The sequence below is a fragment of the Prionailurus bengalensis genome, unplaced genomic scaffold (assembly GCF_016509475.1).
Source record: "Prionailurus bengalensis isolate Pbe53 unplaced genomic scaffold, Fcat_Pben_1.1_paternal_pri Un_scaffold_53, whole genome shotgun sequence".
Lineage (NCBI taxonomy): Eukaryota > Metazoa > Chordata > Mammalia > Carnivora > Felidae > Prionailurus > Prionailurus bengalensis.
In genome coordinates this window covers 107726-134574 of record NW_025091156.1, presented here as the reverse complement: position 1 = coordinate 134574, position 26849 = coordinate 107726, and the positions used below count along the sequence as shown (strand labels likewise).

General features: G+C 42.2%; 1 protein-coding gene and 1 long non-coding RNA gene across 5 annotated transcripts in view; both read right to left on the bottom strand.

Annotated features, from left to right (window-relative positions):
• LOC122478354 (transport and Golgi organization protein 1 homolog) overlaps positions 1 to 17675 on the bottom strand; it is a 318345-nt gene extending 300670 nt beyond the window's left edge. Inside the window, exons 1-7 of one of the 4 annotated variants that reach the window (XM_043571998.1) lie at positions 17575 to 17675; positions 16841 to 16901; positions 16699 to 16734; positions 16550 to 16617; positions 16331 to 16425; positions 14777 to 14859; positions 13670 to 13799 (exon numbers count right to left, since the gene is read on the bottom strand). In XM_043571998.1, the coding sequence (XP_043427933.1) occupies positions 13743 to 13799; positions 14777 to 14859; positions 16331 to 16425; positions 16550 to 16617; positions 16699 to 16734; positions 16841 to 16901; positions 17575 to 17597 (423 nt within the window). In that variant the 5' untranslated portion in view covers positions 17598 to 17675 and the 3' untranslated portion in view covers positions 13670 to 13742. Of the gene's footprint in view, positions 1 to 13669; positions 13800 to 14776; positions 14860 to 15962; positions 16426 to 16549; positions 16618 to 16698; positions 16735 to 16840; positions 16902 to 17574 lie in introns of those variants that run through there. The other 3 variants (XR_006295960.1, XM_043571999.1, XM_043571997.1) reach the window with 3 other exon arrangements.
• LOC122478357 lies at positions 12248 to 13203 on the bottom strand. Its single transcript, XR_006295963.1, has 3 exons — positions 12954 to 13203; positions 12595 to 12756; positions 12248 to 12361 (listed from the first exon to the last, which is right to left on the bottom strand). It is a non-coding gene; the product is annotated as an uncharacterized LOC122478357 (long non-coding RNA).
• Positions 17676 to 26849: the final 9174 nt, after the last annotated feature.

Here is a 26849-nt window from a genome sequence, read left to right as displayed (position 1 = left end):
TTTACAATCGTTGGATGTTCTTGTTTGGTTTCCCCTTTATTATGAGATTGTGTCCGTCTTCATCTCTTGTTACAGCTTTATTTTTTTTAATTTAAGCTTTAGGTGACATACAGTGCATGATTGGTTTTGGGAGTAGAATTTAGTGATTCATCAGTTACATACAACGCCCAGTGATCTTCACAACAAGTGCCCTCCTTAATACCCATCCCCCACCCATCTCCCTCCATCAACCCTCAGTTTTTGCTCTATCATTAAGAGACTCATATGGTTTGTTACCACTCTTCTCTTTTACTTCCCCTTCCCATGTTTTCATCTGTTTTGTTTCTTAAATTCCACATGAGTGAAATCATATATTTGTCTTTCTCTGATTGACGTATTTCACTTAGCACAATCCATTCTGGCTCTATTCACATCATTGCAGTTGGCAACATTTCATTCTTTTTGATGGCTGAGTAATATTCCATTTTATGTATGTATGCATTATATATACGTATGTATATACATATATATGTATGTATGTGTATACATATATACACACACACACACACACACCTACCCCACACCTCCTTTATACCTTCATCGGTTGATGGACATTTGGGCTTTCTCCATAATTTGGCTATTGTTGATAATGCTGGTATAAATTGGGTGCATGTAATTTCACTATTAGGTATTTATCCAAAGGGTACAAAAATACAGTATTGGTTTTAGAGTTTATTTTGCCTGATAGAAGTATTGCTACTGGCTTTCTTTTGACTTTATTGGCATGAGAAATATTTCTTCATTCCCTCCCTTTAAGTCTGCAGATGAGTTTAGGTCCAAATAAGGCTTTGTAGGCAGCATCTAGATAGGTCTTGTTGTTTGTTTGTTTGTTTGCTTGCTTGCTTGCTTTTTTTTTCTCTTGTCTATTCTGACACCCTCCCCAGTGTCTTTTGATTGGAGCATTTAGTCCATTTACATTCAGAGTAATTATTGATAGATATATATTTAGTGCCATTTTATTAGTTGTTTTGCCATTGTTTCTTGATGTTTTCTCTGATCCTTTGTTGTCTGTATGACTTTTGGTCTTTCATTTCCACTCAAAGAGTCTGATTTAAATATTCTTTTCTTTTGACTGGTATTACATTTATTTATTTATTTTTAATATTTATTTATTTATTTTTAAATTTAAGCCCAAGTTAGTTATCTTATAGTGGAATCCAGTTTCAGGAGTAGAATTTAGTGATCCATCAAGTACAAAAAATACCCAGTCCTCATCCCAAGTGCCCCCCCTCATGCCCATCACCCATTTAGCCCATTCCCCTATTCACTAACCCTCCAGGAACCTTGCGTTTGTTCTCTATATTTAAGAGTCTCTTATCGTTTGACTCCCTCTCTGTTGTCTTATTTCTGCTTTCCTCTCACTATGTGTATCAGTTTTATTTCTTAAATACCACACAAGAGAGAAATCATATGATGTGTGTCTTTCTCTGACATATTTTGCTTAGCATAATAGAGTCCGGTTCCATCCATGTTGTTGCGAATAGCAAGATTTCATTCTTTTTGATCGCCGAGTAATATTCCATTGTATCAGTATACCACATCTTCTTCATCCATTCATCAGTCAATGGTCATTTGGGCTCTTCGCATAATTTAGCTAATTTTGATAATGTGTCTGTAAACATTGGAGTGCATGTGCCACTTTGAGTCAGCGTTTGTGTATCCTTTGGATAAATACCTAGTAGTGCAATTGCTGGGTCATTGTGGAGTTCTGTTTTTAGTTTTTGTGATAAATCTCCATACTATTGTCCAGAGTGGCTACACCAGTTTGCATTCCCACCAGCATTGCAAAAGGGTTCCCTTTCTCTGCATCCTTGCCAGCACGTGTCGTTGCCTGAGGTGTTAATTTTAGCCATTCTGATAGGTGTGAGGGGATATCTCCTTGTGGTTTTGATTTGTATTTCCGTGATGACGTGTGAGGTTGAGCAACTTTTCATGTGTGACCAATCTGGATGTCTTCTTTGTTAAAGTGTCTCTTCATGTCTTTTGCCCATGTCTTCATTGGATTATTTGGTTTTTGGGTGTTGAGTTTGATAATTCTTTATAGATTTTGGATATTAACCCTTTATGTGATATGTCACTTGCAAATATCTCCTCCCATTCCATTCAGCTGCCTTTTAGTTTTGCTGATTGTGTCCTCTGCTGTGCAGAAGCTTTTTATCTTGAGGTCCCAATAGTTCATTTTTGTTTTTGTTTCCCTTGCTTCTGGGGACACGACAAGCAAGAAGTTGCTGTGGCCAGGATCAAAGAGGTAGGTTGCCTGTTTTCTCGTCTAGGATTTGGATGGTTTCCTGTCTTACATTTAGATCTTTCAACCATTTTAAGGTTGTGTGTGTGTATGGTTTCAGAACATGGTCCAGGTTCATTCTTCTCACTCTCCAGTTTTCCCAGTACCATTTGCTGAAGAGACTCTTTTTGTCCATTGGATATTCTTCCCTGCTTTGTCAAAGATGAGTTGGCCATGTGTTTGAGGGTCCACTTCTGGGTTCCCTATTCTGTTCCATTGATCTCTGTGTCTGTTTTTGTGCCCGTACCATACTCTCTTGATGATTACAGAATGGTAATACACGATAAAGTCCAGAATTGTGATGGCTCCCGCTTTGGTCTTCTTCTTCAAGATTACTTTGGCTATTCGGGGTCTTTTGTGGTTCCATACAAATTTTAGGATTGCTTGTTCTAGCTTCGAGAAGAATGCTGGTGCAATTTTGATTGGGATTGCATTGAATGTGTAGATAGCTTTGGGTAGTATTGACATCTTATCAGTATTTGTTCTTCCAATCCATGAGCATGGAATGTTTTTCCATTTTTTTCCATTTTCTTTTTCTGTCTTCAATTTCTTTCATAGACGTTCTGTTGTTTTTTCTTTTAATTTTGTTAATGTTTATTTTTGAGAGAGAGAGCAAGAGAGAGAGGGAGAGAGAGAGTGCATGAGCAGGGGAGGGGTTGAGAGAAGAGGGAGACACAGAATCTGAAATAGGCTCCAGGCTCCAAGCTGTCCGCACAGAACCCAATGTGGGGCTTGAACCCACAAACTGGGGAATAATGACCTGAGGTGACGTCAGTGCTTAACCGACTGAGCCACCCAGGCACCCCTCTATTCTTTTCAGTGTACTGGTCTTTTACCTCTTTGGTTAGGTTGATCCCTAGGTATTTTATGGTTTTCAGTGCAATTGTAAATGAGATCAATTCCTTGATTTCTCTTTCTGCTGCTTCATTATTGGCATATAGAAATGCAATCAAATTCTGTATATTGATTTTATATCCTGAGGCTTTCCTGAATTCCTGTATGAGTCCTAGAAGTTTCTTGGTGGAGTCTTGTGGATTTTCCACGGAGAGTATTACGTCTGCGAGGAGGGAAAGTTTGACCCCTCCTTGCCAATTTGGACACCTTGTATTCTTTTTGTTGTCTGATTGCTGAGGCTAGGACTTCCAACAGTATGCTGAATAACAGTGGCCAGAGTGGACATCCCTGTCGTGTTCCTAACATTAGGGGTAAAGCTCTCATCTTTTCCCCATTGAAGATGATATTGGCTGTGGGACTTTCGTATCTGGACTTTATGCTTTTGAGGCACGATCCTTCTATCCCTCCTTTCATGAGGGTTTTCTTTTCCCATCAAGAGAGGATTCTGTATTTGGTCAAATGCTTTTTCTGCATCTGTTGAGAGGATCATGTGGTTCTTATCCTTTCTTTTATCAATGTGATGTATCCCATCAGTTGATTAGCAGACATTGAATCAGTTGTGCATCCCAGGAATAAATCCCACCTCATTGTGGGGATTAATTCTTTTTATGTGTTGTTGGATCCGGTGTGCTAATTTTTGTTGAGAAATTTTGCATCCAGGTTCATCAGGGAAATTGGTCTGTAGTTTTCCTTTTTAGTGGGGTCTTTGTGCATTTTGGACTCAAGGCCATGCTGGCCTCATAGAATGAGTTTGGAAGTGTTCCTTCCATTTCTCTGGCCATAAGCTTATCTTGTTCTTTCATTTGGGATGCATTCCTCTTGTCTTGGCATTTTGGCTGAGTATTTGCCTTCTCTGTGTTCCAAAAGCTCCTTATGTTACCTGCCTGTGAGATAAATGGCTTTATGAAGAGGATGTCATCTAGTGTCCAGGGCCTGGCACATCAGGGAGTGTCTGTGGTGTGTGTTGCGTGCACTGTTTTGTGTTCTGGCTGCACTATCCTTCAGGCCAGTTGTATGGGCAATGTATGGTCCTTGGCCAGAATGTGGTGAGTTTTATCTAGGTCTGCTCTGATCTGCTTGTTAAATGAGACTTGAAACGACTGCCACGAGAAGTGAAGCCCTGCACAACTGTCTGGTCAAGAGAGGTGGTGTGGTCAGGGGCTTCTGCTGGTCTTCTGGAGAAGGGGCCAGCTCCTCTGGGACCGAGGCAAGCTTGACCTAGAAGGCCAATCTCGCCAGAGCACAGGAAAGTGGGGCTTGGTGTAAGCAGGTTAGGTAGTCAGTGTGGGAATTGCCTTGTTTCCAGCAGGTGGCTCTGTGTTTATGCTGGGGGGCAGAGGAGGGAAATGGCGCCACCGAGCTCCTCTGTCCCAGCTCCTTTGTCCCCTTTTTTGACGACTGCCTCTCAGGGATGCTCCCCAAGATGAGTATATAATCTCCCCACTGTGTGCACCAGGCATTGTACAGATAACTGTTTCCATGCCATCTGCCTGCAAGTGTTTTGCTGCCTTCTCTCCAGGAGTAGGCCAGTGCCCTTAGGGATGTGTCCCAGCCAAGACTGCTAACCTTTGAAAGCCCATATTCTTGGGGTGCTTGAATAGCTTGGTTAAGTGTCTGACTCTTGATAGTGGCTCAGATCATAAACTCGTTGTCATGGGATTCTCTCTCTCCCTCTCTCCCTGTCCCTCCCTTGCATGTGCTGTTTCTCTCAAAATAAATAAACTTAAATTAAAAATTAAAAAATTAGTGGCATGGAATACCTTATTTAAGCAAGATTGCCTCCCTGAGGGAATGGCAGGGGTCTATCAGTAAAATTTCTCGCACTGACCAGGCAATTATGTTGACTAGTTAAAGGTTACATTCCTGCAGGGATGAAACTAGGTTTGGTGATGTGGGGCCTTAATGATGGAACTATGATTTTTCTTAACATTCCAAACCCAGATTTTTACACATCCATTTTTTGTTAGAAATATAGCCCTAAATAAGATTTAGCCACCTACTGCCGGCCCGATTTTCATATCCTGGGAAACTATGACCATCTCCTAATCATAGATGAAGATCAACTCTGTGGCTCTAAGATCTTTGTGGGTTTAAGTTACTTTGATACGTTACTAAGATCTTTGTGAGTCTACGTTACTGCTGGCCTGTTGAAATCTTTGACCCAGGGACCCCCAGCCAGGTCGCTGAGCCATCACGTTGGAACAGAAGCACCCTTTCCAAGTCACCTCTTCCTAAAATGTTGTCTTTCCCTCTTGTACTTCTGGGTCTTATCCTTTGGCAAGTCACATATCCTCATGCAAACCTGTCAAAGTGGCCCAGAGAAAGCTGCTTGCCTGTGACTGCCACTTCATAGTCACATCTTTTCCTTCTGAAACCCCTTGAACTCCCTATCTTTCTTCCAGTCTTTGAATATCTCTTTGATTTGGAAATATTTGATTCTGTTGTATTCTTGCTAAAAATATGCATGAAAATGTTAAAGCAAGGATTCTTTAGAATAAGTGAGCCAGTCACAATGATTCATCTGGCCGTTTGTACACTTTTTTTTTTTGAAAATGTTCAGGCATAATATGAAGTACATCCTGTAAAATCTGAATATTATTTATTATCTAGGATAACCACCTTTATGGAAAGCTACTCAATGACATGCTCATTCAAGATCAGAAAAACACTTAATTTACATACCACGTGATACAGTGGTATATATATGTATATATATATGTTGTTATCTTAAAATATGTAAAGTAGATGTTTCTATGAATTGTACATCATTGTGCATTCAGCTCTCTGTAACATGAATGCTATTATTTAAATTCAACAATAGTAAGGACAACAAGAATAGGTAAATGTCAATCACTAGTAACTTATACTAGAACCAGTTTTATAATATTATGTGTTGAAAAAAATAAAACCATGATTACTAATAATCTTTTCATTTATGATGGGTTTCTAGTTACCAAAAAAATTGGGAAGATAGTACTGAGTCTCCACATACATCAGACTGTTTTCTGACTCTTGATGGCCTATGAGTTGGTACATTATCACAATCAATATCCTGAAGAGATATGGTAGTATTAACTAAAATTTATATGTTTACTCAGATTTCTTCGGTTGCAACCTCTTCTGTTCCAGACTCATCCCAGCTGGCACATTACATTCAGTCATCCTGTCTCCTTAGGCTCCACCTGGTCTTGACGATTTTTAGATTTTCCATATTTTTCATAATCTGCAAAGTTTTGAGGGTACGTCTGTAGAATGTATTTTGTAGAATTATCCTTGGGTGGGATACGTCTAATGTTTGTTCATACGCTTAAGCCAGAGTTAATGTGTTTTGGAGCAGAAGATCCAGAGGCATCATGCCATCCTTAATTATCACTTCACCTAAAGGATGTTTACTCTGTAGATTGGGGTCTTTTGTGGTTCCATACACATTTTAGGACTGTTCGAGTTCTGTGAAAAATGCTGTTGGTATTTTGATGGAGATTGCATTAGTTGTGTCAATTGCTTTGGGAAGTATAGACATTTTCACAATATTTGTACTTGCAATCCATGAGCATGGAATGTCCTTCCATTTCTTTGTGTCATCTTGAATTTCCTTCATTACTGTTTTATAGTTTTCAGAGTATAGGTCACTCACCACTTTGGTTAGATATATTCATAGACGTCTTATTATTTGGTGTGCACTGTAAATGGGACTGTTTTCTTAGTTTCTCTTTCTACTGCTTCATGATTGTTGTCTAGAAATGCAACAGGTTTCTGTACAATGATTTTGTATTCTCTGACATTGCTGAATTCAGTGATCAGTTCTGGCAGTTATTCGGTGGACTCTTTAGGGTTTTCTATACATAGTGTCATGTAATCTGCAAAGTGTGAAAGTTTCACTTCTTCCAGATTTGGATTTGTTTTGTTTTGTTTTGTTTTGTCTGATAGCTGTGGCTTGGAGTTCCAGTACTACATTTATGAAAAGTGGTGAGAGTAAACATCTTTGTCTTCTTCCTGACCTTAGAGGAGAAGCTCTCAGATTTTCCCCACTAAGGATGATGTTAACTGCGGGGGTTTCACAGATAACTTTTATTACATTGAGGTATGTTCCCTGTAAACCTACTTGAGGGGGTTATAATCATGAATGGATGTTGTACTTTGTCAAATGCTTTTTTCTCCATGTATTGATATGACCGTATGTGTGGGGTTTTTTTTGAAATGTTTATTCATTTTTGAAAGAGACAGAATGTGAGTGGGGTAGAGGCAGAGAGAGAGGGAAACACAGAATTTGAATCAGGCTCCAGGCTCTGAGCTTTCAGCAGAGAGCCCAACACAGGGCTTGAATCATAAACCATATGGTCATGACTTGAGCCAATGTCGGATGCTTCAAGGAATGAGCCACCCAGGAGCCCCGATCATATGGTTCTTATCCTTTCTCCCAGTTATGTAATGCATCACAGTGATTGATTTGTGAACATGGAACCACCTTGCAGCTTGGGAACAAATCCACTTAATTGTGGTGAATTATTTTCTTAAGGTATTTTTGAATTTGGTTGGTAGTATTTGATTCAGAATTTTTGCATCCATGCTCATCAAGGATATTGGTGTGGAGTTCTCTTTTTTAGTGGGCTCTTGTTCTGGTTTTGGTATCAGGGTAATGCTGGCCTCATAGAATGAATTTGGAAGTTTTCCATCATTTTTTATATTTTGGAATAGCTTAAGAAGATGAGGTCTTAACCCTGTTTTAACTGTTTGGTAGAGTTCACCTGTGAAGTCATCTGGTCCTAGACTTTTGATTGTTGAGAGTTTTTTGATTTCTGACTCAATTTGCTTGCTGGCTGTTGTTCTGTTCATGTTTTCTATTTCTGTTTCAGTTTATGTAACTTATATGTTTCTAGGAATTTATCTATTTCTTGTAAATTGTCCAAAGTTTTGACTTACAAGTTTTCATAATATTATCTTATGGTTGTTTGTATTTCTGAGGTGTTGGTTATGATTTCTCCTCTCTCATTTGTCATTTTATTTGAGTCCATTCTGTTTTTTTCCCTCTGATACAAGCATTGCTACCCCAGCTTTCTTTTGACATTCATTTGCATGATGTTTCTCGACATCCTCTCGTTTTCATTCTGTAGGTGTCTTGAGGTCTAAAATGGGTCACTTGTAGACAGCATATAAATCTGTTTTGTTTTTTCATCCATTTTTACACCCTATGTCTTTTTATTGGAGCATTCATTCCATTTACATTCAAAGTAATTATTGATTTGTATGTATGTATTGCCATTTTATTACCTGTTTTGTTGTGGTTTTTCATGATTTTCTCGATCCTTTCTTGTTTTCCTGATTTACTTTAGTGATATATTTTCTTTCTACTTATTCTCTGAATATTTATGGGTGTTTTTGATATATGGTGACCATTAATTTTTTACATAATTTCTTTGCTTTTAGCCGTTTGTATTCAGTTGATGGTCATTTACCTTTGAACCCATTATTTTCTCCTCCCTACTGTGTTTTGGTACGTTATTATATTTTATATCCATACGTGTGAGTTCCTCGACTGATTTTTTACAGAAATATTCATTTTCACTGGATTTGTGTTTTCTACCTCCCTTTTGTCACTTTTGGTCTCTCTGTTCCACTCAGAGCCCCTCTTAGTATTTCTTGCTGGACTGATTTAGTGGTACAAACTCTTAGTTTTTGCTGGGGAGATTCCATGTCTCCTTCTGTTCTGAATGATAGCCTTTCAGGATAGTGTATTCTTGGCTGCTGATTTTTCCATTCAGCACTTTGAATATGTCATGTCACTTCCCTCTGGCTTGCCAAGATTCTGTTGACAAATATGTAGCTGTCCTTTGGTGGCTGGGGGCTATGCACCAGGGCAATCAGGGGCTCAAGGTTGTGCACAGAGTGCATCAGTGGCTGGAGACATGTGGCTGGGTGAGACCTATGAGGGTAGCCAGGGGTGCATAGCTGGGTGCAGTGCAGATATGCACAGTGTGCAATGGCAGCTTTGCCTGCAGCTGGCCACACAGGGTGCCCATGCGGTTTGCACAAAGTTTGCCAAGCCCAGCAGGCTTGGAGTGGGTGAGCCCCCCAGAGAATGCTTGGGACTGGCACACAGCTAGCACGTTAGGTAGCGAGTGTCCTTGCAGGTCCACTCCCTGGTAGGTGCCTCTGTGCTTAATCTGGGGGGAGGGGGGGAGAAAAATGGTGCCTGTGAACTCCCTCATTATTAGAAAAGTCCCCCAACCACTCAGAAGTCAGCATGAGCAGATCTGTCTCCTGTTGCCTTGGCATTGTGTACAATGCCATGTTTACATTGCCTCTCTACACAGGCAGGGACCTGGCCCGCACTCATCCTCTTGGATCACCCAGTGCTGGGTCAGCTGACCTCCAAAGCTCCAGGATCCAAACTCAAGGGAATTCAGCCCCTCTGGGTTTTAAAGCCAACTGTTTTGGGGATTAGTCTTGTTTGTGTGAGCTCCCTCATGTGAGGGCTCACTTTCTCTGCCCTCTCTGCAGGCAGCCACCCTCCACCTTTCTGACCTTCCTAACCTTTCAGATACAGCTTCTATTTAGTGGTGGAGTTTGTTCTGCCACTCTCTGGATCCCTCTGTGGTTTATGGACTTGGATGTGGATGTTATGTAGTTGAAAACATGGGACAGGGTGAGCTCAGGGTCCTCCTACTCTGCTATTACTAATTTTTTTAAATGCCTTCATCTTTTGGATTTTTGAGACATGGTCAGACAGACTCCTATCACCCATGCACTTCAGGATTAGAAAGGAACTTTCCCACATTTTCTCCTAGCATTTTATGTTTTGAAACTCTAGGTATAACAAATAGCCTCAAGTTAAAGGGTATAATTTGATGCGACTTGATCTCATGGGTACAGCACCATGAAGTCATATGGTTTCTCTCTAAACCTTAAGTCATGATCCCTTTGTGTCTAATGCCAATGTTGTTTTTGAAGTAAGGACTACATTTTTTTTTAACATTTGCAGATATTGCCCAGGTGTCTGAATGCCTGCACTCGGGTACCTCCTTTTCTGATGGACTGGATTCCCGTAAGTACTGCAGTCGATCTACCTTTGGACTTTATCCTGTGTTGTATCTTTCAGTCTGTTCACTTAATTTTGTTGCAGTACTTTAATGTTGAGGGATTCATAATTGGATTGATTTTCACTAAATGGTATGAGCTGCCGTTCCAGTTATGACAGAAAGCACGGGCTTCCCGTGGTAGGTACTCACGAGCAAGGCTGATATCCTGGGCACTTGAGCTGAGAATGTCACTCTGTCTTTTTGCCAGCCTTCTTCCCTACCCTTGAGGCAAGAATCTCCTTTTGTTCACACAGAAATGTAGGTGAAGTCAGCAGAGAGAGGTCCCTTCTCTTCTCTTCCCTTTGTCTCTCAAACTCCCTGTCGCTACCTTCTGCCCGTCCCTTTCTCTGACTCAATCCCCCAGGTCCACTGCTCCAATCCAGCCATGATCAGGGCGTCCTCCAGCTGCTGGCTTCTGCTCTGGCCATCCCTCAGTGAGGAAACTGCAGGGGGATTATGTAGTTCACGGGTCTGATCAAGAAATCTCTGCTCCTCAGAGCCCTCCTACACATGGTGCTGTCTGGGGAGACCTGGCATCCCGGGCGAGGGTCTGACTTCATGTTGGTCTCCTCACTCCTCTCCCATAGTCACTGCTGGTCCCTCATCCTTCCCCATCATTAGAACTCCGCCATTTCCTAGGGGCAGATACCTGTCTATCTGACTCCGAGGCACCAGGGAGTCAGTGAATATTTCTAAAATAAATGAACATAAACACCCCATAAATCTAGACACAGGAAGTTCCCACCACCCTGGAAAACTCCCTCAGGCTCTCTTGCACAAAGGGTGATGTTGCTACTATCCTCTGTCGCCGCCATTTCTGCCAGCTTGTTCCCTGTGTGTACAGGAACCCCACTGTGTGCACTCAATGGGGAGTGAGAGTGGATGGTCCTAGAAGCAGACGCTGACACAGAATGGTGAAAGGTATATTAGGGAACAGTAGGAAGGACAAAGTGGAGGGGACAGGATGGGCAGGGAAAGCATTCAGGCAGATCTGACACCTTCTTAAAATAGATACATAATCACTGTCGTCTGTCACCGAGCACAGTCCTCTTGAAATTTCAAAATAGTTGTCCTATAAGGCAAAGAGATTTAGTGTTATTTCCATCTTATCTTCTGTTTTCCTACATGCATTCTGTCTTCTGTAGTTTGTGGCCTCAGATGAACACTTTAGTGTGTGGCTGCATCTGTGAGTCTATACGTAATGGAAAATGATTGTCTTCAGATCTAGATCTGTGAATGTACACATTCTCGTAATGATCTTTTCTTTCTTTGTCTGGTAGGGCCCGAATTTTAATAGAAAAATGAGGGACCTTGTCTTATTGTTTAAAACGGCGATTCCCAATCCCTGGGCTGAGGTGTTAACAGTCTTAGTTTAACGAACTCCCATGACCATCTTTTTTGATGATCATTGTGTGGAGATATCTTAATTGAAACTGTGAGAAGGGTGAGTGGACACTTCCCAGAGATTTAGCAGAGGCTTTACGTATTTAATGTCTTCTTTTTATAATGTTCTTGGAAACAAATATTACCCCTGTTTTCACCGATACCACAGCTGAGGCTCTGTGTAGGTCCCACTGAGAACTGGTATTAGGGCTGAGCCAGCAGGAACACAGGCAAAGCCTCAGGATATTGTGAGAGAAGTCTGAGGAGATGATTCCACATTGAGGAGGTCCACAAAGAATGAGGCAAGGTAGGAGACTTCCAAGTGGAGTGTGGTGTCATCCTCCTTGATGTATTCCAGGAACACACTGGAAAAGGTCCTCACCCGTAAGCACGCTTAGCTTCTAAAGTTACCACAAAGACATGCCTGTGTAAAACAGGGAAGCCCGTAGACTTGGGGTAAAGGTTTTGCATTTGGAAACAAAAACAAAAGAGCAGACATACCACATGACACACAAACCAGAGACAATGGCAGGAGAGTGTGTTGTACAGAAAGATGTGGCTGTCCGTACGGACTCAGAACCGAAAATGGCCACAGCATTTCCCTTGTGCTTCTTGGCAGTTTTGGCAGAGCCAGGGTTCATGTCACTCTTGGGAGTGTCGCCTGCTTCTGGATCTGCAAAAAGCCCTAGAAGGGATGGAGGTTTATTCTGATTTGAGTCGACTGGAGATCAAAAACAAAAAAAAACCCTCCCCTCATTCTTCCGACAACTTAAACTCTTTGCCCCAGTCAGATCCCAAATCACGTGCAGAGGGTATCCCACCTGCCTCAGGTGATCCCCAAGAAGAACTTGAAGAACCATCCCTTATAACTTGATGAAGACGTCTAAAAGCCCCGATTCAGATGTGTTCATCACTGACTGAACAACGAGGGATGGCTGGGGGTGCAACTGGATGGACACACGTTAGGCTGTGCCTCGTGCCTCACAGGGCCCAGCACGTGGCATGTGTACAGGGCATGTCTGCTGAAGCGCTATGCCTGCTTTTCTGCATACAGCCCCAATCCTTCTCCACGAGAGACACCTGTACCAACACATGGTGGGGGGAATGACAAAGATGAGATCATGAGAAACTTGAGGAATGTGGTAATGGCAGCAGACACATTCCCCTTGCATCACAATGGACTGTGGTACGGCCTCTGCACCTTGGCCAAAGAGCTAACAACAAAAATAAGATGGGTGTGTTTTACAAGTCAACTTCTAGTGCTCAGATCATCTTACCAAGGGTTGCAGGTGGAGGGGTTCAGGGCTGCCAAGGTTCAGGAGGTGGATGTGCCTAATGGTCCATGGGGGTGGGGCGCCTCTAGGGTAGGGCATGCAGAATCGTCCAGTTAACGGAGGAGGTCCCCATGGATCCACACTGTCCTGCAGAACAGAAGTGACAGCTACGTGCCTATGCCAGACAAGAGAACCAATACCAAAAGCAGCTGTAAGCCAGAGAAGAACGTGTCAGCACCTGTCACCTTCTCTGCCACCAGGATCCAAGAGAGTAGCATCAGTACCTGAAAACTCTGTCCCTGCCACTGGATACCACCTACAGCTTGGGGTGGTGGATGCAAGAGGAGGAACTGCTGTCACCACACATCACTGCCCATGTCTGCGGAAGTAAAATGGCAAGGGTCCTGTCCTAGAGGGTTAACAGAAGTGATTACATAGTGATGAAGCAGCATTCTCCAGACAGGCAGGCATCTATGTCCCAGTTCACCCTGCATGCCTCCTCTGCAGTGACTCCTGATGCTCTGTTTTTGGTATAATAGGAACACAACAAATTGAGTGCAAATAAATGGCTCTTATTCTGCTCATGGAATCACAGCCACTCCTGGGGAAAAGTTCTGCAGCCGGACCCTCACTTTGCCTCCTCTGCTCCTCTCCCTGAGAAAGGAGTCTTCCCTCTTGAAGTGTTGTCAAAGGCCTCTGAGACCTCTGGGGAGTGGAGGATGCCTGGAGGAAGTCTTCTGTGAGGAACAAGTGACTTGTGGTGAATGACTCCAAAGCTCAGATGTGTTCATCTTAATTCATAGGGAATTCTGACTTGAAGCATACTACAGGACACAGAGTAATTAAGTCCTACAGAAACAAAAAAGGTAAAAATTCACATAACAGCTTTAATGCAAGTGTTTTGGTATAAAACTCCTGGGATGTGTCATGAGACTGTATCAGCTCTAACAGTGACTGGGGACACAACCAGAAACTGCTCATATGAACACAATCGAAGGACACAATGTTCAGGTTATTTTTACCTAAGGTATAGCTGGAAGGATTCCAGACAACTCATTTACCAACAAAGACGGGAAGGTGATGAGTGATGATAATGACTTTGTCTAAGACCACTCTAAATTGCACAGGGCACAGGGACGCCTGGGTGGCTCAGTCGGTTGAGTGACCGACTTCAGCTCAGGTCATGATCTCACGGTTTGTGTGTTCAAGCCCCATGTCGGGCTCTGTGCTGATAGGTTAGAGCCTGGAGCCTGCTTCTGATTCTCTGTCTCCTTCTCTCTCTGCCCCTTCCCCACTCATGCTCTGTCCCTCTCTGTCTCAGAAATAAATAAATATTAAAAAATAATTTTAAATTGCACAGGGCTCAAAATAAAAAGTTGGAGTAATGATGGGGTTTTGCATTTTTCAGTTTTAAATAATGTGGTAGACTTTCTAGCAGGTTAATCTCCTAGCCAGAATCAAGAAAGGAAGACACAGCAGCCACACTGTTCCCACAGAGTTGAGGTCTGGAAGGGGTGACCCAGGCCAGGAGACTTCTGTTTGGAATGTGGGGTCATCCTCCTCTCGTTATTTCCAGAAACACATGGTAAAGTCTTAAGGTACTCAGCCTCTAAGCCCTTTGGGCTTCTAAACTTACCACAAAAAGATGACAGGCTGAGAGTAGAGAAGCTTGTAGGCTCCTAGGTTAAGAGTGTGCATTTGGAAAACAAATAACAAGCAGACATATAACACAACACACAAAACGAGACTAGGCCAGGGGAGCGTGCTGTACAGACAGATGAGGGTTTCCCGAAAGTGTTACAACTGAGAATGGTCCGAAGATTTACCTTGTCCTTGTCTGCATTCTTCGTACAGTCAGAGCTGCTGTAACTCACAGAGGTTGCATCAGTTTCTGGATCTGCTAAGGACCCCAGAAGGGATAGAGGTTTATTCTACTTTAGTGGACTGTGTGAAATTAAAAGAAACCCTCATCTCATTCCTCCAATATCTTAAACTGTTCCCTACACACAGGTCCTTGGCCAGAGGCAGAGGGTATCCCACATGCCTCAGGTGACCCCCAAGGACAAGGGGGACAATCCCATCACCTTGATAAAGACCTCACCGTGCCCTAGTTCATGTTTTTCATAATTAATCAAATAACTGTGGACAGGTCAGGTTCAAGTAGCAATCTAGAAGTCATCACTTAAACAGAGGTTTCTCAGTATACATTATGGGAAATCACCATTTCATTACAGATTAAGAATAAAAATGAGGATGCCTGGGTGGCTCAGTCAGTTAATCATCTGACTCTTGATTTTGGCTCAGGTCATGATCTCACAGCTTGTGAGTTCGAGGAGCCCTGCGTCCAGCTCCACCCTGACAGTGTTGGGATTCTCTCTCCCCGCCTCTCTCTGGTCCTCCCAGATGGGCGCGCGCGCACACACACACACACACTCTCTCTCTCTCTCTCTCTCTCTCTCAAAATAAACGAGCTTTAAAAAGGGTAAATGGAGCATACTGATTGGGGTATATCATCAGGGAATGCTCAACCTGGGTATGTTTCTTCAGGCTCCAGGTGGATTGTTCAGTCTTTTTGCTTATCTATAAACTGCCTTCTCCATGGGAAGTTATTATATAACTATATCTGATTAGAAATGTACTTACACTAATATACAAACGAGAAAAGGAAAACAATGGGTATTTAGCAGTGAAGCCGCAGACTTGCCCTGATAACATCAGAGGACGAAGCTATATGGAGCCTGAATTACGAACGTAGGGCTATGGTTCAAGAAAAAATAAAATAAAAATGACAACATTAAAAATAGTAACGATGGGGCCCCTGGGTGGCGCAGCCGGGTAAGCATCCGACTTCAGCCAGGTCACGATCTCACGGTCCGTGAGTTCGAGCCCTGCGTCAGGCTCTGGGCTGATGGCTCAGAGCCTGGAGCCTGTTTCCGACTCTATGTCTCCCTCTCTCTCTGCGCCTCCCACATTCATGCTCTGTCTCTCTCTGTCCCAAAAATAAATAAACGTTGAAAAAAAAATAGTAACGAAATGAACTGCTGAAATAAAACTAAAATAAAGTCTTCACATTGTGTCAAGGTGGGAAGAAAGCTAAGGCCCATGTCCCGTCATCCCCTCCAGGATCCTCTCTTTAGCTAGGGGATGCTAGAGGAGGTGGGAGGGACAAAGTCAGGGGAGGGGCCTGAGCTCCACCAGTCACAGGGACAGGTGCTCTGCTGCTTGGGGCACCAGAGGAGAACGCCCTCCTGTCACCCCTTCAGACCACCTGCTATCCTTAGGTAGTAATTGTGGTTCTGTCCAGGACACACGATGATCACCCACAGGAAAAGGCTTTGCCGCAGAAATTAGGCTGCTGCACATCACCACGTGCTCCTTACCTCTCCTCGGAGGGTTCTGTGTCTCTGGACTTCCAGGCATTCGTCTCCGCCTCCTGTATCCCTCAAGCAGCCTCTTTCCTTCCATCTCATCCAGTCTTGGATACAGAAAAAGAATGGACTTCTATCAGAGTTGCAACGCCACGTCCTCTGACTAGACACTAAACAGCACAGCTGTCATCCCTCAAAACACCCATAAAAACTCATGTCATGCTCCCACACCTGTGTTTCAAGCGGGCGACCTCCCGGCTCTGCTCTGCCATTTCCCTCTCCCAGATCCGAGGCTTGATCTGGGGGAGAAAAACACATCCCCCTTCAGTCGTGCCAGACTGTGCACCAAAGAGGGAGGGGAGGAGAAAGGAAACACTTACCCAGTTGTCCTGAGCATTCTTCTCATGATCTGCGATCTGAAAAAGCAACAATGAAAAGTTCATATTTAGGAATTCCAAGGGCCACTACATTCACCCACATGAGGTACTAAGGGTTCCATATGTCAGGCAGAACTCACGTTACCTGGTGTCTGAAGGTGAGTTCTGCCTGCTGCAGCTGTTCTTGTCTTTGTTCATTTTGTTGCCTGTGAGTTACAATTGCTTTTGTCAGATAAGGCTGCATATTGGGTATGATTTTCAATAATCTGCCCATGTTGTCATCATCCTATCTGTCCCCTAATACAATTTTACACATGAAACACTTTTCACATGATTGTAAATGTACAATAGGATCAAAACTATTGTTCCATCCTTTCCTAACTCATTCCATGACCGTAGGGTTCAGAGTTCACATAATTCCTTCCCACTTTCAGTTGTGCCCTAATTCATCATGTGACAAGTGTCTTTCATCATAAAGCTCTTTCGTCCTTTCACTTAGATCTTCCCCATGTTTTCTACAGTTGCAAAGACCAGGGCCATGAAATGGCACTACCATGTTGATGGTATGATTCATTCTAAGACACACTGCTTTCCTACAGATTATGATACTTGACACCACCCCCCAGGAACGTTGGCATGGATGAAGTTTCCACACAGTCTGGCCATTGCTTGAAATCTGGAAATGTTGATGAAGTTAATTGTTTTGTTCTTTCTAAATCTTACCTTTTTTATCTGTTAATACTCTATGCATATGTCCTCTGCATTTTTGTTTATATTACTATGTTGAGTCTAACCATAGACTTTTAACCTTCTAATAAGATTAAAAACAAAAGAAATGAAGAGAGGTTTCATGAGCTGCTGGTAAGTAGCTGAACTCACTTGTACTTGTTTATTTCTTTCATAGCTATTTTCACATTTTCCCTGCAGCTGCCAGCTGATTCTTCTTTGCCGCCAGTTCACACTGTGTCATTTTCAGCTTCCTAAGATGGGAAAGACATATACACAGTCCAGGAGCCAAGGTCCACAAATTCTGCCTTTTACCTCCCAGCACTCTTGAAGGCCTAGATACAAATACCTTTACCCCACCTCTCCTGTAAATGCACAGACTGACAACACAGTCAGAGAAATGAACTGAACACCCCATTTAAGTTAAAGAAAATTCAACCTCTGTCTGCTGCCATGTCTCTGCTCTCAGACCTGTTTCCTCTCCTTCATCATAAAGTCATCAAATAACATTGCACTTTGTGCCTTCCCAGAGCTGGACTTTGGTTTGAGATGGTGAAGGCTCATTTCAGTTCAGTGTCAAAAACCTTGTCTGACCACCCATACCCATTAGGATGAAGCAAGGGATCATCACTAGTCTCACACCTCCGTGGGGAGCCCTGATTCTCAGTCCAGAAGTTGTACCCTGACACAGACAATCACGCTGAAAGACGACCTTCCAGGATATGGCTTCCCCAACATTGCAGCTCACTCCCAGACATCGCTAGAGTCAGGAGTACAACCCCTGCGTCCACCTTCACATATCCTGGTGGAGGAAAAGGCCAATCTTAGAGCAGCAACTTCACCTGAGGTAGAACCTGATATGAACTGTCACACAGTCTGGGTTTATCTCCAGGAAACAGATTTCAGATGGAAAACTATCAACTTCATGGAGCCAATCTACTTGAACAAGACTCAGTTCATTGACAGTGAAGGCAGCAAAGGGAAATGCTTAGAAAGGCTGGTTTGCTGTGTTGCCCTCAGACTATTTTGTTCATGGTGTTGCTTTAAAGGGTTTCAACTTGGTACTGGATGTATTCAAGAGTCACATGCAAAATTGAAAGACTCCTAGAAACTGACACAAAACCTCTAGACAGAGAAAGGCACATGCATTTCCTTCCGGCATCTCAGGCAGTCCTTCAACAAATGCTTTCTGGAGTGGCTGGAATGTAGTAGTTCTGTTGTAAGGGATTGAAAATAGAAAGGTGGCCAGGGTGCTGTACGTGCTCCCCCAAAGAGCTTAGAAATGATAAAAACAAGATGCCAGTGAGACAGAGCAGGCTCCACCCCAGGTGTGGGAAGGACTAACAGAAGCTGAGTCTCCAGGGAAGAGAAGGAAGTATTTCCTTTTCAACGTGAATGAGGGACTCTAAAGGCCCTGATCTCCTCCTGAGAACAAAAGGAAATACTGTACAAAGGAGGAAACATGTGAGCGAATGCACCAAATTTCTAATGACCCCATGAAGACACATGTGACCAAGATGGAGAAGAAGGAAGCCCAGGACAAAGCCAGCCTGGCAGTGGGAACCAATCTCCCCAGGACTCATCAATGAACTTGGGGACAGAAAACTGAACTGCAAAATAGCTGAACAACTTTATGGGCACAGACTTAGAAGGAAACGTGTTTAGTTCAGAGGCGGCCAGCAAAGATGAGCCCTAGTGAAGCTGCGGGCTTTGGTCAAGACTCAGAGGAGTTACACTTCAAAAATCGGGGGACAGGAAATAACTCAGCTTTCTTAGGGATTGGCCTGCTGTGAACAATCTCACTAGCAGAACTGATGCAGGGATCCAGTACTACTGGTGCCCCTACCCACTTTCCAGAAATAAATTTCTGTGGTTTCTGCAGCAAGATCATTGATTTTTTCCCTACACATTCTTGACCCATGTGTGGTCCTGAACAAAAGTGACCTAATTCCTGGATGACAAGACAACGTGATGGGACTGAAACCCATGGGCCAATGGAAATGGATCCCAAGCAGATCCAGACATCAATGTTATTAATGCTGATACCTTCCCTCTTCCACCCCAAATACATGACACAATGTGTGACAAGCACTTAGGACAGAAAGGAAAATGCGGGTGACAGAAAGCAAGGTAAGAAGGACAGGCACAATTCTGAGTGCATTTGGCAAAAAATTCGAAAAGAATTTTAATTATCTCTACTGGCCGTCACATTCATTCATACGACAGTACTTGTGATAGTTCTCACATGAACATTTCACTCTTCTATAGCCACTTTTCTTTCTTCATAGAATTCTTCAAGGATGCCTGCTTTGTCCTTCAGCTGTTTGACTTTTTCTTCTTTGGTTGCTTTCACAGACCTCAATGCATTACACTTGTCTTCCAGGGCCTTTTTATTTTCTGTACAAACATGGATTTGCTTTCTAAGTGTGCACATGACCTGAGACTTGTTTTTGGTGAGATAGGAAAAGGGCAAGAACCGTGAAGGCAGGAAGGCACTCTTTCCCTTTCCAATGCAAAGTCATTGTCACCAATATGGGGATTTCTCCGCAACAGACAGCATACTTTCCAGTTGACAGTTATTGGACCTCAAGACTCTCAACTCTACATGCTCGAATTCACCATTTTCATCTTGCGTTTTTAAGTAAGACAGATAAGAGAAAAACACTTTCCATAAGTAATGATCGCATAAAAATTTGAGTGCACCTAACACAGGATTGTGCATTGCAATAAACAAAGACCTTGAGGCATAAATATCACTAGGAGGGGGCGCCTGGGTGGCGCAGTCGGTTAAGCGTCCGACTTCAGCCAGGTCACGATCTCGCGGTCCGTGAGTTCGAGCCCCGCGTCGGGCTCTGGGCTGATGGCTCAGAGCCTGGAGCCTGTTTCCAATTCTGTGTCTCCCTCTCTCTCTGCCCCTCCCCCGTTCATGCTCTGTCTCTCTCCATCCCAAAAATAAATAAACGTTGAAAAAAAATTAAAAAAAAAAAACATCACTAGGAGAAGATAAAGATGGTGGGAAATAGTTCACGTCAGATAGCTTATAAATGATTTCTTGTTGGAATATATATATTTATATACATCTGTATATGTGTGTGTGTGCATACACACACACAAACACACACTTCTTCCCCATTCTCGTTGAAAATTCACTGTTCAGCATTAAGAGAGAAAGAGACTATGGAGCACCTGGGTGGCTCGCTCAGTTGAGCATCAGACTCTGGATTTGGGGTCAGGTCATGATTCTAGGATCGTGCGATCCAGACCTGTGTTGGGCTCCACGCTGAGTGTGGATCCTGCTTAAGATTCTCTCTCTTTCCCTCTGCCCCTCTCGCATGCCCTCTCTCACTAAAATTTAAACAAAAAATTCTAAAGAATAATTTAAAAATATTTTTTTTAAGGAAAGGATTATACACTGTGGCTATCACCCTTTGTCTCTCAACTATATTTGGGAATTTTCTACGTATCTTCGAGGGCAGAGTTGAATGATGTGATAAATTACCTAGTTGTGAAAATAAAAGATAACTCCTAGTCCTTGAAATAGCAAAACTCATCTTGGTGGTCCTAGTGAAATTCTAGCTCATTGTTCAGAAAGAGGTTTGGCTCCCAGAGGCCCACCCTCTACTGTGGTAAATGGCAAGCAAATATGCTGTGCTCACTTCACCCAATGAATAAAAGCCTCCAAAGCCCAATTACAGTAAAACTCAGCAGCCAACTCTTACCACCTCCTGATTCTTCACATTCCTCTCTCTCTGAGTTTGCAAGGCAACAAGTGCACTTTGAAGGGTGTCATTTAAAATTTCATTGAAGTGGGTGCCTGGGCGGCTCAGTCAGTTAAGCATCCCACTTCAGCTCAGGTCGTCATCTCGTGGTTTGTGAGTTTGAGCCCTGTGTCAGACTCTGTGCTGATAGTTCAGAGCCTGGAGCCTGTTTTGGATTCTGTGTCTCCCTCTCTCTCTACTCCTCCCCTGCTCCTGCTTGTGCTCCCTGTCTCTCCCTGTCTCTCCCTGTCTCCCTGTCTCTCAAAAAATTAACAAATACTATTTTTTTAATTTCTTTAAAGTGCTCCATTATTTTGATGTTCTCCTTCAACAAAACATGTTGAATGAGTAATAATAATTCATTCCTTTTATTTGTGTTTTTAGAATGCAATCCAGGCAAAGAAGGGATTCTTACCTTCAGTTTAAGAGCTTCATCAGAGAGAAACTTACTTTCTCTCATAGTTTCCTGAAGACATTTCCTTAACTCATTGTTGTATAAAACGCGAAAAAGGAATCAGAATTAAAAAAAAAAAAAGCATAGTGCTAGATAAACCTATCTTCTAATGTGTGACTCCTTTCACAAATAAAGAGGTAGCTCTTTACATTTGTGAAGCTTGTGTTGAATTGGTATTGTTTATAGAACACATGAAATAGGTCAGTAGGATGCTCTACCAGAGTGGCAGTAACCAAAATGAAATCACAAAAAAATATTTGAAAGGGCAATGCTACCTTCTGTTCCCAAATGGGTGTTTTTTCAGCAATGATATTCTTTGTTTTCTTTCTTAAAAGTATTGATCTTCTCAATTATTCGCTGTAAACTAACTAAAAGGAGACAAAACATGTTCTAAGGTTGTTACCAAACCAGTGACATCAAATAATCCCAGTGTATTAGCAGCACACATGATCTGACAGGTGGGTGTAACTAACATTTTAGCTTTCCTGTTGTGCCTGAAGAAATCAAGTTTTAGCAGCATTTTAAACCTAAGAAAACCTTATTTCAATGAGATTCCTATTTAAAATATTGTCCAAAATGGAGAAACACAATAAAATATCTTCTCATTTCTCTCCCATCTGGAAGCACCCTTCTTAGAAAATCCAACCACTTCAAATACTTATGTCACCACCAGAGATGAAACAAAAATCAAATCCTATCAACTTACATTTCTCTCCTCCAATTATTAAGGTACATAAATAGGTCCCTGCAAATAATGGAACAAACAAAACCATCATTTAGTCTTGATTTGAGCCACTCACACTCCCAGGTGCTATTTGGAATTCCACACAAGGAAAGCTCAAACTGCTGCTGACTGACTGACTACTCAAAGGCCTTGGATGACTTCCTGCTGCTCACAGATTGCCTTTCGTGAACCCTAGGGCGGGGGCCCTGGAGGACAAGGTCTTTGGAATCAAACATACGGGTACCATCTCAGCTTTACACTTAGTGGCTGGAGGATCTGGATTAATGGCAATTCCTAGAAGACAAACTTTTTTCATCCCAACATGAGAATGTTACCCTCCAACCTTAAAGGAATATTATTCAACACACATGAAGCACCCAATTACAGGTAACACATGTAAGCTCTAGAACAGACTCCTCCAACAGGGACTGATTCTGTCATCTGACCAGAAAGTGCAAACTTCTCTTTTGTTGGCCCAGTGTGAGAGCTCTCATGTCCTGAGATCACTCTTCTCCCCACCACCACCACTGCATTCAAAGGGATGAACAACCAGCCTTTGAGGGCTTGTTAAGTGTCAGGCAGCCACCCTGGCTCTCAACAGACAGCGCCACAGGATCACCACAGTCTATGGAGCCTGTGCAGAATACATTACCCCCATTTGCAAAAATCTCATCTCCACTCATTCTCCCCTGGCATGAACGGCTCCTCCACCTCAGACTCAGAACCATGGTTTAAACCTCTCTTGTGACACACACCCTGCCTGGCAATATCTGGTTTTGTCTCTAAGCTCAGGCTTCTTGATAGGCTTGTAGATAGAGAGTTTTCTCATCTTCACATTTCACGAAGAGCCAGGTCATGGCAAAGTACTCACTCCACACCTCAGGCTCATATCATCACTTGTTTCCTAATCATTTCTATGTAAAATTACACTAATTTCATTCCCTCTACTCTGGTGATGTGTTCCTCCTCCTGATGTCATAGGAGATGGCAACTCCCTCCACATTGTCACTTAGGCTCCAAACAGGGAAGAGAAAGATGAATTTCAAGAGGTAAAAAGTCAATTAGACATCAGAAGTCCCCATATTTATCCTTAGGTGAATCAAAACGCACATCAAGGGGCGCCTAGGTGGCTCAGTTGGTTGAGTGTCTGACTTTGGCTCAGGTCATGCATGATCTCACTGTTCATGGGTTCTACCCTCCCATGGGGCTCTGTGGTGACAGGTAAGACCTGGTGCCCACTTTGGACTCTGTGTGTGTCTCTCCCTCTCTGTCCCTCCCCCACTTGCACTCTTTCTCTCTCACTCAAACATTAAAAAAAAACAACCCACATCAAACACCAGTACTGAGAAAATATTGCAAAGAAAACTAAAGCTTAAATTCTTACCGTGATATTCTCAAGGCTCTATCTAAGAGGGGAAAAAACAAAATTAAATTTGGTGTCAAAACATATTATTAGTGGGGCGCCTGGGTGGCGCAGTCGGTTAAGCGTCCGACTTCAGCCAGGTCACGATCTCGCGGTCCGGGAGTTCGAGCCCCGCGTCAGGCTTTGGGCTGATGGCTCAGAGCCTGGAGCCTATTTCAGATTCTGTGTCTCCCTCTCTCTGCCCCTCCCCCGTTCATGCTCTGTCTCTCTCTGTCCCAAAAATAAATAAACGTTGAAAAAAAAATAAAAAAAAAAACATATTATTAGTAAAAACCTATAGTTCCTGATAAATAGCAAAATAGTAATCCAGTGAAATTACAGTAATTTTATTTTGCATAATTAATTCACAGGATTAAAAGATAAGAAAAAATAATTTCCTATTTAAGTCATGTTACTTCACAATTTCTGTTAAAGAGCACAACGTAAATAGCTTTTTTTTAACAGAAAATTTGTTTATATTAAATGAACATTCAGCCTATTCAATTTTGACCATTGATAATACATTTAAAAAATGCTTTAAATTGTCATTTCCCTTATTTTTTTTTTAAATCCAGTATCCACACTGAAGTTTAGAACTAGGATTATTTTGAATTCCTGAAATAAAGAAACAGGAAGGGAGGGAGGGAGGGAGGGATAGAGGAAGGGCGGGCAAAACCTTTGAGCTAAGATATGCCTCTTTTATTCTCTAGAAAGTTCTTCTGAAATACTACATGGAGTTGGCTGTCTGCTGAATTCATACAGAGTTATGGCACATCAGGTGCCATGATTTTTTCCAGACTGCTACAAACAAAAGCCACCAAATGAGAAAAAGCATAAAACACGGCTAGAGCTAAAGCACAAGCAACAACAGAAATAACAGTTGATGTTTAAAAAAAGAGCAAAAAGAGCTCTGCAGACCTCAGTTCTCCTGATAAATTCTAGCTCAATCAAATCTAGGCATGACCCGGTTTTGACACCATTAACATATTTCCCCATTCTAAAGTTTTAAAGGATGATGAGAGGCTGAGGGCAGCCCTAAACTCTTGCCAGGATATTAGAATATCATCATGCTATCAAAAAGCCACTTAGGAACCTCTGAGCTTCCCTGTCCCTTGTCACCCAGCCCCACAGGCGGGGAAGTGAAAAGGAATATGAACACACCAAATACTTAATATTTGTGTTTCTGTGTGAAGGCAAGTTTTCTCCAGTGGCAGGGAGAGGGGCAAATACTCATTTAGAAATAAATTCCAAAGTATTCTGTTCTTCCAGAAAAGATCTGCCCTCAAGAGGAACGAAGAGCCTAACTGGGGATTTCCCAAAGAGTAAGCAATACAGGTGAGGGAAAATACTCAACTCCAGGGCTCTCACCTTCCTGTCTCACCTGGGAGTAAATTCAGACTAACCCCTAGCCAGATAAATATAAAAACCTCACACTCATGTCCTATTTACCTCAGTTCCTTTACCAGCACATAACATTTGCCTTTCAACACAACTTACAAGGCATAGTAAAAACCACACAGTTTGAACACAGATAGCAAGCATTAGAATTACACTTCCTATGGCAGAGATGTAGGAATTATCATCCTGGGAACTTAAAACCACTTCCATTCCTATGATAATGCAGATAATGAAAAAAGTGGACAACATGCAAAAAGAGATGGTGAATGTAAGCAGACAGTTGAACCTCTAAGATTTTAGAGTGATTTGAGATGCAGCGAAGGCAGTCCTGAGAGGAAAATACATTGCAATCCAGGCCTATCTCAAGAAACAAGAAAAATACCAAATACAAAGTCTAACAGCACATCTAAAGGAAATAGAAGCAGAGCAGCAAAGACACCCCAAACCCAGCAGAAGAAGAGAAATAATAAAGATCAGACCAGAAATAAACAATATAGAATCTAAAACAACTGTAGAGCAGATCAATGAAACCAAGAGTTGTTTTTTTGAAAAAAAATCAACAAAATTGATAAACCTCTAGCCATGCTTCTCAAAAAGAAAAGGGAGAAGACCCAAATAGATGAAATCATGAATGAAAGTAGAATTGTTACAACCAATCCCTCAGAAATACAAGCAATTATCAGGGAATACTATGAAAAATTATATGCCAACAAGCTGGGCAACCTGGAAGAAATGGACAAATTCCTAAACACCCACACACTTCCAAAACTCAAACAGGAGGAAACAGAAAGCTTGAACAGACCCATACCAGCGAAGAAACTGAATTAGTTATCAAAAATCTCCCAACAAATAAGAGTCCAGGACCAGATGGCTTCCCAGGGGAATTCTACCAGACATTTAAAGCAGAGATAATACCTATCCTTCTCAAGCTATTCCAAAAAAATAGAAAGGGAAGGAAAACTTCCAGGCTAATTCTATGAAGCCAGTATTTCTTTGATTCCTAAACCAGACAGAGACCAAGTAAAAAAAGAGAACTACAGGCCAACATCCCTGATGAATATGGATGCAAAAATTCTCAATAAGATACTAGCAAATCGAATTCAACAGCATATAAAAAGAATTATTCACCATGATCAAGTGGGATTCATTCTTGGGATGCAGGGCTGGTTCAAATTCACAAATCAATCAATGTGATACGTCATGTTAATAAAAGAAAAGATAAGAACCATATGATCCTGTCAATCGATGCAGAAAAAGCATTTGACAAAATTCAGCATCCTTTCTTAATAAAAACCCTCAAGCAAGTCGGGATAGAAGGAACATACTTAAACATCATAAAAGCCATTTATGAAAAGCCCACACCTAATAGCATCCTCAATGGGGAAAAACTGAGAGCTTTCCCCTTGAGATCAGGAACACGACAGGGATGTCCACTCTCACCGCTATTGTTTAACATAGTGTTGGAAGTGCTGGCATCAGCAATCAGACAACAAAAGGAAATCAAAGCATCAAGATTGGCAAAGATGAAGTCAAGCTTTCGCTTTTTGCAGATGACATGATACTATACATGGAAAATCCGGTAGACTCCACCAAAAGTCTGCTAGAACTGATACATGAATTCAGCAAGGTTGCAGGATACAAAATCAATGTACAGAAATCAGTTGCATTCTTATACACTAATAATGAAGCAAC